This window comes from Euprymna scolopes, chromosome 38 (assembly GCF_053919585.1).
Source record: "Euprymna scolopes isolate OS-2025 chromosome 38, ASM5391958v1, whole genome shotgun sequence".
Taxonomy (NCBI): domain Eukaryota; kingdom Metazoa; phylum Mollusca; class Cephalopoda; order Sepiida; family Sepiolidae; genus Euprymna; species Euprymna scolopes.
Window position 1 is genome coordinate 81984377 of NC_136519.1, and position 12247 is coordinate 81996623.

General features: G+C 32.6%; 1 protein-coding gene across 1 annotated transcript in view; it reads right to left on the minus strand.

Moving 5' to 3' along the window:
* The window catches only part of LOC145263224 (von Willebrand factor A domain-containing protein 8-like), a 207061-nt gene that overhangs the window by 93117 nt on the left and 101697 nt on the right, over positions 1 to 12247 (minus strand). The window contains exons 21-23 of the mRNA XM_080120309.1: positions 11785 to 11933; positions 9797 to 9872; positions 5280 to 5415 (exon numbers count right to left, since the gene is read on the minus strand). Of these exons, the coding sequence (XP_079976435.1) occupies positions 5280 to 5415; positions 9797 to 9872; positions 11785 to 11933 (361 nt within the window). The remainder of the gene's footprint in view (positions 1 to 5279; positions 5416 to 9796; positions 9873 to 11784; positions 11934 to 12247) is intronic.

The window sequence follows — 12247 nt, forward strand, 5'->3', positions numbered from 1 at the left end:
GATGCCAAAAACGATTCTTTTAATTGTCTTTGTTATTTGATTTTGTTTAAAGCAAAATCTTCCACTGCTAGTAGTAATAAGAAAATAATAAATATTTATTGATTTTTAAACTACCAGTAAAGCTACAATTGATAGATTACCTCTGTACGAGAGTATTTTTACGTTTGAGAATATATATGCACATTTAACATGTGTTTTAACGGTAATTGAAAAAAATAACAATTCTATATTTCAATATAAAGAGTTCTATAAAGAATCAGAATCAGTAATTGCATCGGAGTCGGAAATTTAATACGGTATCAGTAATTGTATCGGAGTCGGAAATTTAATACGGTATCAGTAATTGTATCGGAGTCGGAAATTTAATACGGAATCAGTAATTGTATCGGAGTCGGAAATTTAATACGGAATCAGTAATTGTATCGGAGTCGGAAATTTAATACGGAATCAGTAATTGTATCGGAGTCGGAAATTTAATACGGAATCAGTAATTGTATCGGAGTCGGAAATTTAATACGGAATCAGTAATTGTATCGGAGTCGGAAATTTAATACGGAATCAGTAATTGTATCGGAGTCGGAAATTTAATACGGAATCAGTAATTGTATCGGAGTCGGAAATTTAATACGGAATCAGTAATTGTATCGGAGTCGGAAATTTAATACGGAATCAGTAATTGTATCGGAGTCGGAAATTTAATACGGAATCAGTAATTGTATCGGATTCGGAAATTTAATACGGAATCAGTAATTGTATCGGATTCGGAAATTTAATACGGAATCAGTAATTGTATCGGAATCGGAAATTTAATACGGAATCAGTAATTGTATCGGAATCGGAAATTTAATACGGAATCAGTAATTGTATCGGAATCGGAAATTTAATACGGAATCAGTAATTGTATCGGAATCGGAAATTTAATACGGAATCAGTAATTGTATCGGATTCGGAAATTTAATACGGAATCAGTAATTGTATCTGATTTGGAAATTTAATACGGAATCAGTAATTGTATCGGAATCGGAAATTTAATACGGAATCAGTAACTGTATCGAAATTGGAAATTTAATACAGAATCACTAATTGTATTGGAATCAAGAAAAATAATGGAATCGTCCCATCACTAATAAATACATTATCTTGGTTAATGATTAGGCAACCCTTGCTTCACCATAAATTTCAACATTACTGTGTTTCTTTCCTTCCGCACTATCGGCACTATAATTTTAAGAAAAATTATGTAATTTTTGGAAGATGTCTCAGCAGGATTTTCACATTAACACATAAATATATTGGCACGGTTAGTGATTAGACAACCCTTGCTTTCTTATAAAATTCAACATTACTGTGTTTCATATCCTTTCCCCATTATTGATAACAAAATTTTTTGGAATAAATATGTCATTAAAAATTCAGAAAAATATGGCCGTTAAGACACTAGTCCGCTAAATAAACAGTTAGACACAGTAGGATAAAACACACATTTTATAACAGATGCCCACCGTGTGAAAAAACAAAGTAAAATTCAATGATACATGTCTGCTTCTGACATACGGATTGGTTTCTTAGAGTCTCACACTGTCGGTATCTGCAACAGGGAGATGAAACTTTCAAGCCATGAATGCATAAGTTCAGTCATCATAACAATGAAATGGGCAATCCCCTCTGATCCATTCGGGCGGAATAAAAAAAAAAAGGAAATATTCCTTTTTGAATGCCCCCTCGTATTAGTTTAAATTTTTTAATGTTTATTATGAAAACAAACTCGTTTGGTATTTGTAAACAAGTCAGCCATTTTAAACTGTATTTCGATTATGGAAAAGCAGGTTAGGGTTAGGAATCAAAAAAAAAAAAAGTGGGTTAGGGTTAGGAATCAAAAAAAAAAGTGGGTTAGGGTTAGGGATCAAAAAAAAAAGTGGGTTAGGGTTAGGAATCAAAAAAAAAAGTGGGTTAGGGTTAGGAATCAAAAAAAAAAGTGGGTTAGGGTTAGGAATCAAAAAAAAAAGTGGGTTAGGGTTAGGGATCAAAAAAAAAAGTGGGTTAGGGTTAGGGATCAAAAAAAAAAGTGGGTTAGGGTTAGGGATCAAAAAAAAAGTGGGTTAGGGTTAGGGATCAAAAAAAAAAGTGGGTTAGGGTTAGGAATCAAAAAAAAAAGTGGGTTAGGGTTAGGAATCAAAAAAAAAGTGGGTTAGGGTTAGGAATCAAAAAAAAAAGTGGGTTAGGGTTAGGAATCAAAAAAAAAAGTGGGTTAGGGTTAGGAATCAAAAAAAAAAGTGGGTTAGGGTTAGGAATCAAAAAAAAAAGTGGGTTAGGGTTAGGGATCAAAAAAAAAAGTGGGTTAGGGTTAGGAATCAAAAAAAAAAGTGGGTTAGGGTTAGGGATCAAAAAAAAAAGTGGGTTAGGGTTAGGGATCAAAAAAAAAAGTGGGTTAGGGTTAGGAATCAAAAAAAAAAGTGGGTTAGGGTTAGGGATCAAAAAAAAAAGTGGGTTAGGGTTAGGAATCAAAAAAAAAAGTGGGTTAGGGTTAGGAATCAAAAAAAAAAGTGGGTTAGGGTTAGGAATCAAAAAAAAAAGTGGGTTAGGGTTAGGAATCAAAAAAAAAAGTGGGTTAGGGTTAGGAATCAAAAAAAAAAGTGGGTTAGGGTTAGGAATCAAAAAAAAAGTGGGTTAGGGATCAAAAAAAAAAAGTGGGTTAGGGTTAGGAATCAAAAAAAAAAGTGGGTTAGGGTTAGGAATCAAAAAAAAAAGTGGGTTAGGGTTAGGAATCAAAAAAAAAAGTGGGTTAGGGTTAGGAATCAAAAAAAAAAGTGGGTTAGGGTTAGGAATCAAAAAAAAAAGTGGGTTAGGGTTAGGGATCAAAAAAAAAAGTGGGTTAGGGTTAGGGATCAAAAAAAAAAGTGGGTTAGGGTTAGGAATCAAAAAAAAAAAGTGGATTAGGGTTAGGAATCAAAAAAAAAAGTGGGTTAGGGTTAGGAATCAAAAAAAAAAGTGGGTTAGGGTTAGGGATCAAAAAAAAAGTGGGTTAGGGTTAGGGATCAAAAAAAAAAGTGGGTTAGGGTTAGGAATCAAAAAAAAAAGTGGGTTAGGGTTAGGAATCAAAAAAAAAAGTGGGTTAGGGTTAGGAATCAAAAAAAAAAGTGGGTTAGGGTTAGGAATCAAAAAAAAAAGTGGGTTAGGGTTAGGAATCAAAAAAAAAAGTGGGTTAGGGTTAGGGATCAAAAAAAAAGTGGGTTAGGGTTAGGAATCAAAAAAAAAAGTGGGTTAGGGTTAGGGATCAAAAAAAAAAGTGGGTTAGGGTTAGGGATCAAAAAAAAAAGTGGGTTAGGGTTAGGAATCAAAAAAAAAAGTGGGTTAGGGTTAGGAATCAAAAAAAAAAGTGGGTTAGGGTTAGGGATCAAAAAAAAAAGTGGGTTAGGGTTAGGAATCAAAAAAAAAAGTGGGTTAGGGTTAGGAATCAAAAAAAAAAGTGGGTTAGGGTTAGGGATCAAAAAAAAAAGTGGGTTAGGGTTAGGGATCAAAAAAAAAAGTGGGTTAGGGTTAGGAATCAAAAAAAAAAGTGGGTTAGGGTTAGGGATCAAAAAAAAAAGTGGGTTAGGGTTAGGAATCAAAAAAAAAAGTGGGTTAGGGTTAGGAATCAAAAAAAAAAGTGGGTTAGGGATCAAAAAAAAAGTGGGTTAGGGTTAGGAATCCAAAAAAAAAGTGGGTTAGGGTTAGGAATCAAAAAAAAAAGTGGGTTAGGGTTAGGAATCAAAAAAAAAAGTGGGTTAGGGTTAGGGATCAAAAAAAAAAGTGGGTTAGGGTTAGGAATCAAAAAAAAAAGTGGGTTAGGGTTAGGGATCAAAAAAAAAAGTGGGTTAGGGATCAAAAAAAAAAGTTGGTTAGGGTTAGGAATCAAAAAAAAAAGTGGGTTAGGGTTAGGAATCAAAAAAAAAAGTGGGTTAGGGTTAGGAATCAAAAAAAAAAGTGGGTTAGGGTTAGGAATCAAAAAAAAAAGTGGGTTAGGGTTAGGAATCAAAAAAAAAAGTGGGTTAGGGTTAGGGATCAAAAAAAAAAGTGGGTTAGGGTTAGGGATCAAAAAAAAAAGTGGGTTAGGGTTAGGGATCAAAAAAAAAAGTGGGTTAGGGTTAGGAATCAAAAAAAAAAGTGGGTTAGGGTTAGGAATCAAAAAAAAAAGTGGGTTAGGGTTAGGAATCAAAAAAAAAAGTGGGTTAGGGTTAGGGATCAAAAAAAAAAGTGGGTTAGGGTTAGGAATCAAAAAAAAAAGTGGGTTAGGGTTAGGGATCAAAAAAAAAAGTGGGTTAGGGTTAGGAATCAAAAAAAAAAGTGGGTTAGGGTTAGGAATCAAAAAAAAAGTGGGTTAGGGTTAGGGATCAAAAAAAAAAGTGGGTTAGGGTTAGGGATCAAAAAAAAAAGTGGGTTAGGGTTAGGGATCAAAACAAAAAGTGGGTTAGGGTTAGGAATCAAAAAAAAAAGTGGGTTAGGGTTAGGAATCAAAAAAAAAAGTGGGTTAGGGTTAGGAATCAAAAAAAAAAGTGGGTTAGGGTTAGGAATCAAAAAAAAAAGTGGGTTAGGGTTAGGGATCAAAAAAAAAAGTGGGTTAGGGTTAGGAATCAAAAAAAAAAGTGGGTTAGGGTTAGGAATCAAAAAAAAAAGTGGGTTAGGGTTAGGGATCAAAAAAAAAAGTGGGTTAGGGTTAGGAATCAAAAAAAAAAGTGGGTTAGGGTTAGGAATCAAAAAAAAAAGTGGGTTAGGGTTAGGGATCAAAAAAAAAAGTGGGTTAGGGTTAGGGATCAAAAAAAAAAGTGGGTTAGGGTTAGGGATAGGGATAAAAAAAAAAGCGGGTTAGGGATTATGGAAAAGTGGATTTAGGGATCAAAAAAAAAAAAAAAGTGGGTTAGGGTTAGGGATAGGGATAAAAAAAAAAAAGCGGGTTAGGGTTAGGGATTATGGAAAAGTGGGTTAGGGATCAAAAAAAAAAAAGCGGGTTAGGGTTAGGGATAGGGATAAAAAAAAAAAAGCGTGTTAGGGATTATGGAAAAGTGGATTTAGGGATCAAAAAAAAAAAAAAAGTGGGTTAGGGTTAGGGATAGGGATAAAAAAAAAAAAGCGGGTTAGGGTTAGGGATTATGGAAAAGTGGGTTAGGGATCAAAAAAAAAAAAAAAAAGTGGGTTAGGGTTAGGGATAGGGATAAAAAAAAAGCGGGTTAGGGTTAGGGATTATGGAAAAGTGGGTTAGGGATCAAAAAAAAAAAAGCGGGTTAGGGAAGAATGAGACATACCCGAAACAATGCGTCGTCCATCAGCCATATGCATTTCACCGGATTCAACAAGAGTTTTCAGAATGCAAGTGACTTGCGTCGGCGCTTTGTCTGCTTCATCGATCACCAAGACATTTCCTTCTTTCACGGCACGCACCTGCAGAAAAAAGGGAAATCATTAAACCATTTATTCAGGTATATCTACACAATAACTCTTATCGATAAAGGCAAACCATAATCATCAAAATTCAAAATATGTAATGCATTTACGAAATGGAACAAGCATCAAGTTGTTTCCATTTTCTTGGATTTATTCGGGTCCGTACCAATTTGATATGATGTTTCTGAAATTCAGAAACAAAATTGAAAATAAGTTCAAAGAAACTAGGATCCCAGGTGATGTCCACTAGCCTTGCTAGTTTAAAAAACTGGATTTTTTTTTTTTTTTTAATTTTCAAAACATACGACAGTATTGTTGTGAACCAATTAAAAAAAAATCTGGGTTATTTTAATTTAAATTTTCAAAACGTAGGACAGTACAGTCATGAACCAATTTAAAAAAAAAAGCACTGGATTTTTTTTTATTTAAATTTTAAAACATAAGACAGTACAGTCGTGAACCAATTTAAAAAAAAAAACACTGGATTTTTTTTAATTTAAATTTTCAAAATGTATGACAGTACAATCATGAACCAATTTAAAAAATGGATTTCTTTTTAAATTTTTAAAACATACGACAGTATTATTGTGAACCAATTAAAAAAAAACACTGGGTTTTTTTATTTAAATTTTCAAAACGTAGGACAGTACAGTCATGAACCAATTTAAAAAAAGAAACACTGGATTTTTTTATTTAAATTTTAAAACATAGGACAGTACAGTCATGAACCAATTTAATAAAAAAACACTGGATTTTTTTAAAATTTAAATTTTCAAAATGTACGATAGTACAGTCATGAACCAATTTTAAAAAAAAACACACTGGATTTTCTTTTATTTAAATTTTCAAAACATACGACAGTACAGTCGTGAACCAATTTTAAAATAATAAAAAAAAGCACTGGATTTTTTAATTTTTAAAATGTGGGACAATACAATCCTGAACCAATTAAAAAAAAAAAAACACTGGATTTTTTTTAAATTTAAATTTTCAAAACATACGACAGTACAATTAAAAAATAAAAAAAAAAGAATTGTCAGGTGTATGTATAATTTTAGCAAGCATTTGAAAAGTGTGAGCTAGAAAATTATACATGCTTTCAACCCCACAACAACACTTTAAAGGGGGAGGGGGCGTCAACAGTATCGTAGTACTAAAGAAGAAAACGTGTTTGTACGTTCTTCTCGCCTCTACGTAACTTTGGTAAATATAAATTATCTAATTTGTTTATTTTTAATATTAAACCTATATTAATTTAAATAAAAACTATAAAATACTAGCAGGCCACCCGGCGTTGCCCGGTTGTAAAATATGCATAAATATTATATTTTAATTAATGCAAAATTCTTATTTATTTATTATAAACAGAAATACCATAGGTATTAAACATAACATTAAATTCCCTTTAAAAAAGTGACGTAAAAAAAAAAAGGAAAGAAACTAGGATATGTTTTTTCTAAACAGTTCACTTTTTGTAAGTAAAAACAAATACTCGAGACAAGATGGAAACCAAAACTTAAAGACAGTGAGTCAAGTATGATAACCATTAGACCAGCTTGACACAATCTTTAAAAACTGTTTTGAACCTACTTATCCTTAACATAATGAAGCTTCATTTGAACATGTGCATTTGTGAAATAGTTGACGGATAAAAATCTGATGACCCCCAAGTACCAATCTTTTTTGGGATCCTTATTTTTCTGGATGAAAACGGATTAAAAAGTTTATCACATATCTGAATATGCTGTATATCAAAAATTTGTTGAATATATAGGTTGAGAAGTGTCCTCACACACACACACACACACACACAAAGAACCTGAAGTCCAACCTAACGAATATTCCTGGTGAATTAAGTGCAAAAGAGATCCAGACCATTGCACTTAAGGGAACAACGAGGATACTAAAAAGAGCTCTCAGTTGGTTTCAATAAAAAGAAGGGCAATGTTGGCAGCTGGTTTGGCTGTCCCATATCCAGCATTACAATCTTTAAAAAGGAGAAAATTAAAAAAAGATACTCATTTTTATAGATATAAGAAATGAGAATGCTATTTGTTTAGGCTGCATTGTGGAATACGACACCAAAAAATTATTCCATTGTCCCACTATCATAATTTATTGATATACTAGGTGTACAACATACCAATAGGATTCCATGAGTTTGAGCAAAAATCATACAACCATAGTTTCGTATTTGTTTGAGCAAAAATCATACAAACATAGTTTCGTATTTTCTCAATTAAAAAAATCTTTTGACAGACAAATTTAGTCTGATTAAAGATAAGCAAAAAAAAAGTAAAATTTATGAATAATATCCTCTAAATTTTGAATAATCTTCTGCCTTTAGTTTCAAAAAATAAAATTTGTAACCTCTGCTATAATCTAATATATAAAAGGCACTATGTCTGTCTGTCTGTCTCCATATGTTCAAACTACCTCCTCTGAAACTAAAAATCGCAGAGCAGTGCACTAGTAGGTGTATCAGAATTTTTGTAGGAATTTTTGACACCCCTAACACAAAACTGTGAATAAAATATAAAAAAACTCGTAATTTCTCTTTTAAAAGTGGGTTGTTTATTTTCTTTATGGATTATACTTCCAAAATAAACTATTAAAGTTGTATAAAAAGTAATAGAAATATTTTTTTATTTTTTTAAAAAACAGTAATGAAATTAATTGAATTTTACGAGTTCAGTATTTTTCAATTTTTAAACTTTAAAAATCTATCAAAATTTTTCTATTCTATTTTTAGGGTCAATGTGAAATTTTATATGCTCTTTCCAATAAACCGAATATAATATTTTAGACAAACGTTTTTTTTTTTTTAATTCACGCCCCCCTATTTTGGAATGTCTATTAAAAAATAAATAATTAATTTATGTGCCAAAGTTTTATATATCACAAATTGAAGATAAAAGATCAATAAATGATATATTCAAATTTAAAACAAAAAAAAAATTTTAGATATAGGTTCATTGGACATGGATCTAACTTAATAACTTAATTTGAGCCCAAAACAATAAATTTTAAGGGGTCATAATAGGGGTCAAAGTTAAAAAAATTGACCCCATTTTTTTTTTTTGTTCAACATACATCTCCAAATACCCGGGTAACGCCGGTTACCCATGTTAGTATATATATATATATATATATATATATATATATATTCACATAAGCAACACAAATTTAATAAATAAAATTATTTATCAGATCGGGTGGGGGAAGGTAACAAAAACTTCTCATAATTTTTTTGTTTCATAAAAGAAATTTAATAAAAATAAACTTACTGTTCTAGGGTAGTTAACGCTCCTATATCTATGATAGTATGGATTCGTCTGGCAAACATTTCTGCCATTGAACACAGAGCACACACGTAGTTTAACCACTCGCAGTGAACACCAGAACTCTTTCACCTTAATGCTGTGACCCCCTAAACAGGACCAAAACACTTATTAAATAAACATACCAATGGTGACTTTGGTATGTTCACAACTACTCCCTATCTTGGGTTGAGCATATTGGGGAGTGAAAAAACAATGTTTAAACATTGTAATTTCGCATACCCGTCTCAGCAGCAGCCAAATAGTGTAATAGTGAGAAGCACTGAGTGTCGTCTGGGCAGTCTAGTTTAAAAACAGTACTGTATGTCATTACCTCTCGTCAGCGTAGTTCAACTGTTTCTAGGGATCAAACCTCAGACCATGTTTACCACAGTCCGGTGCCTTAACTGTTAGGCCATAATCCCTAGATTAATTATACTGTTTATTTTTATCGCTTATAAATTTAGATTTTGTTATTGTTGTTTTTTTTTTCAAGCGATCCCTAGTAACAGTTGAACTACGCTGACGAGAGCTAATGACCTTGAAACACGCATGTACGTAGATTACCGTTTTAAAAAATAATAAATAAATAAAAATGTTATATACGTCCAAATTAAAAAGGGCGACTTTCTAAGTAAATAAAAAAATGAGCTCCGAGGCGGAGCCAATATTAACCGTATGTATCGCTCGAAAAAAAACAAAACAAAAAAAAAAACAATAACTATATATATATATATATATATATATATATATATATATTTCACATAAGCAACACAAATTTAATTAATAAAATTAGATTCAGATCGGGTGGGGGAAGGTAACAAAAAAGTTTTCATAATTTTTTTGTTTCATAAAAGAAATTTAATAAACTGATTGTTCTAGGGTAGTTAACTATCTATGACAGTATGGATTTGTCTGGCACTCTGTAAGCCAAACATTTCTGCCATTGAACAGAGAGCACACACGTAGTTTAACCACTCGCAGTGAACACCAGAACTCTTTCACCTTAATGCTGTGACCCCCTAAACAGGACCACACACTTATTTAAACAAACATACCAATGGTGAATCTTCATATGTTATTACTCCGCCCTGCACTGTCGGCTGCAACGTCAGAGTCTGTACAGTTGTATCGCTGAAACGAGAAAATATCAGTCATGGAATGTTTTCATATAAATAAACAACAGGCACTTAGAGAGTGGAGACCTTCACCAACAAAACCTTAAGTGGTGGTTTGTGACTAGGTTTGGTCTTTACCTTTATTAACAGAAGGCCACTTCATTGAGTTTTTTGTTTTTCTGTTAAAATCACTGTAGCAATACACATGTAAAAATTGAAATTGCTTAAAAAATATCTCAATAATGAGATACATAGAAAAAACTTGACTTTTTAAATTCAACTAAATTCAACTAAATTTTTTGAGCCTTAGATTATTAGTTTGGTACAAAAATGTTTTTTTTTGACGTTCAACTTCAAAACATCATAACTCCTGTACTAAAAAAACTTTATTAATTGAAATAAGAACCATTAGAATCAACACATTTTTGCCAACGAGAAACAAGTTTATTTATTCCATTAGCATAGAAATCCGGAGTTCTGGAAGCGATGAAGTCATTGATGGCCGATTCGGCATCATCTCGGCTTTTGAAGCATTTTTTGCGCAGGAAGTTGTCGAGATGCTTGAAAAAGTGATAATCGGTGGGCGAGAGGTTTGGTGAATATGGTGGATGAGGCAGAGTTTCGTAGCCCAATTCATTCATTTTCCGCAGGGTCAGTTGAGCAACATGCAGGCGAGCGTTGGCATGGAGGAGAATTGGTCCCTTATAATTGACCAATCTCAGGCACATATGTTGGAGTTTCTGGTGCATTTTGTCAATTTGTTAATAGTACTTCTCCATCGTAATCGTTTCGCCCAGATTCAAGAGGCTGTGATCGATGAGACTGACCGCAAACCACCAAACAGTCACCATAACATTTTTTTTGGTACAATTTCAGCTTCGGGAAGTGTTGTGGAGCTTCTCCGGCATCCAAACACTGTGCTGAACGTCACCAGTTGTCGTAGAGGATCTACTTCACATCACACATCACAATCTGCTCGAGAAATTGGTCATTTTTGTTGCACAGAAGGAGCATAGAAGACACCTTAAAACGACAATTTGTTTGATTATCGTTCAATTACTACGGCACCCATATATCCAACTTTTTTCTACTTCCTTATTTGCTTTAAATGGCGAACGACTGTTATCAGCGGCAACTTCTCGTGTGTTTTAAAAAATTAAAGCTTTCAAATATTCGTTATCAACCGCAGTTGGCCAGACGCAACCATCTTCATCTTCATGGTTCTCGTCACAATTATAAAATTTCTTGAACCACCGTTGTACCACAGGTTTGTTAGTGATTCCTGGGCCAAACACATCATGATATCATGAGCTGTCTCTGCAGCTTTTCGGCCTAGTTTGAACTGGAACAAGAAAATTGTGCGGATTTGAATTTTGTCCATACTGTTGAAAAGCCTGCAAAAAATGGAGAGATTGAGAACAGTAAAAATAACACGATTTGATAGAACGAAAAATGCGCTTCAAAATCAATGAATTAATTTAGAAATCGTATATTAAAGTTTTTGCACCAACTTAATAATATTATCAATAGAGAATTGGCTCTGTAATAGTAAATACGAAATCTGCATGAATTAAAATATATTTAACAGTGTAACAGAATATGTAACAGAATAACTAACGGAACATGTAACAGAATAACTAACGGAAAATGTAACAGAATAACCGAACATGTAACAGAATATCTAACAGAATATCTAACAGAACATGTAACAGAACATGTAACAGAAAATGTAACAGAACATGTAACAGAACATGTAACAGAATATCTAACAGAATATGTAACAGTATATCTAACAGAATATCTAACAGAATATGTAACAGAATAACTAACAGAAAATGTAACAGAACATGTAACATCTAACAGAAAATGTAACAGAACATGTAACATCTAACAGAATATGTAACAGAGTATGTAACAGAACCTCTTACCGATGTAGCTGTAGGTATTCACGGGGCCGATTAAGCAGCTGCAGAAAGCGATCAACAATTTTGTTTTTACCTACGCCTTGATTGCCAACCAACAATAAATGCTCCCCGAGAGAGTAATCCTTAAGCATGTCTTCCATCACAGCCAGATGCTAAAAATCAACACGAAAAAAGATAAGAAAATGAGAACTTCTCCCATCAAAATAAATAAACAGGATTCGTACAGATTTTCAAAATGTTTCAAGGAATTCCCCAGACAAAATTCAAGTTTTCAAAACAGAATTTCATACATAAATAATGATATATAATAAACCAAAAAAATTTAATAATTGACAACAGGAAAAGCCATTTTCATTCACACACAAAACAATATAATCATATTTACATACCCTGACCCACTTATATTTGGCCAACCAAGCATGATTAAATGTTATTTTCACCATTGTACATTGGTCTACGCTGTGTT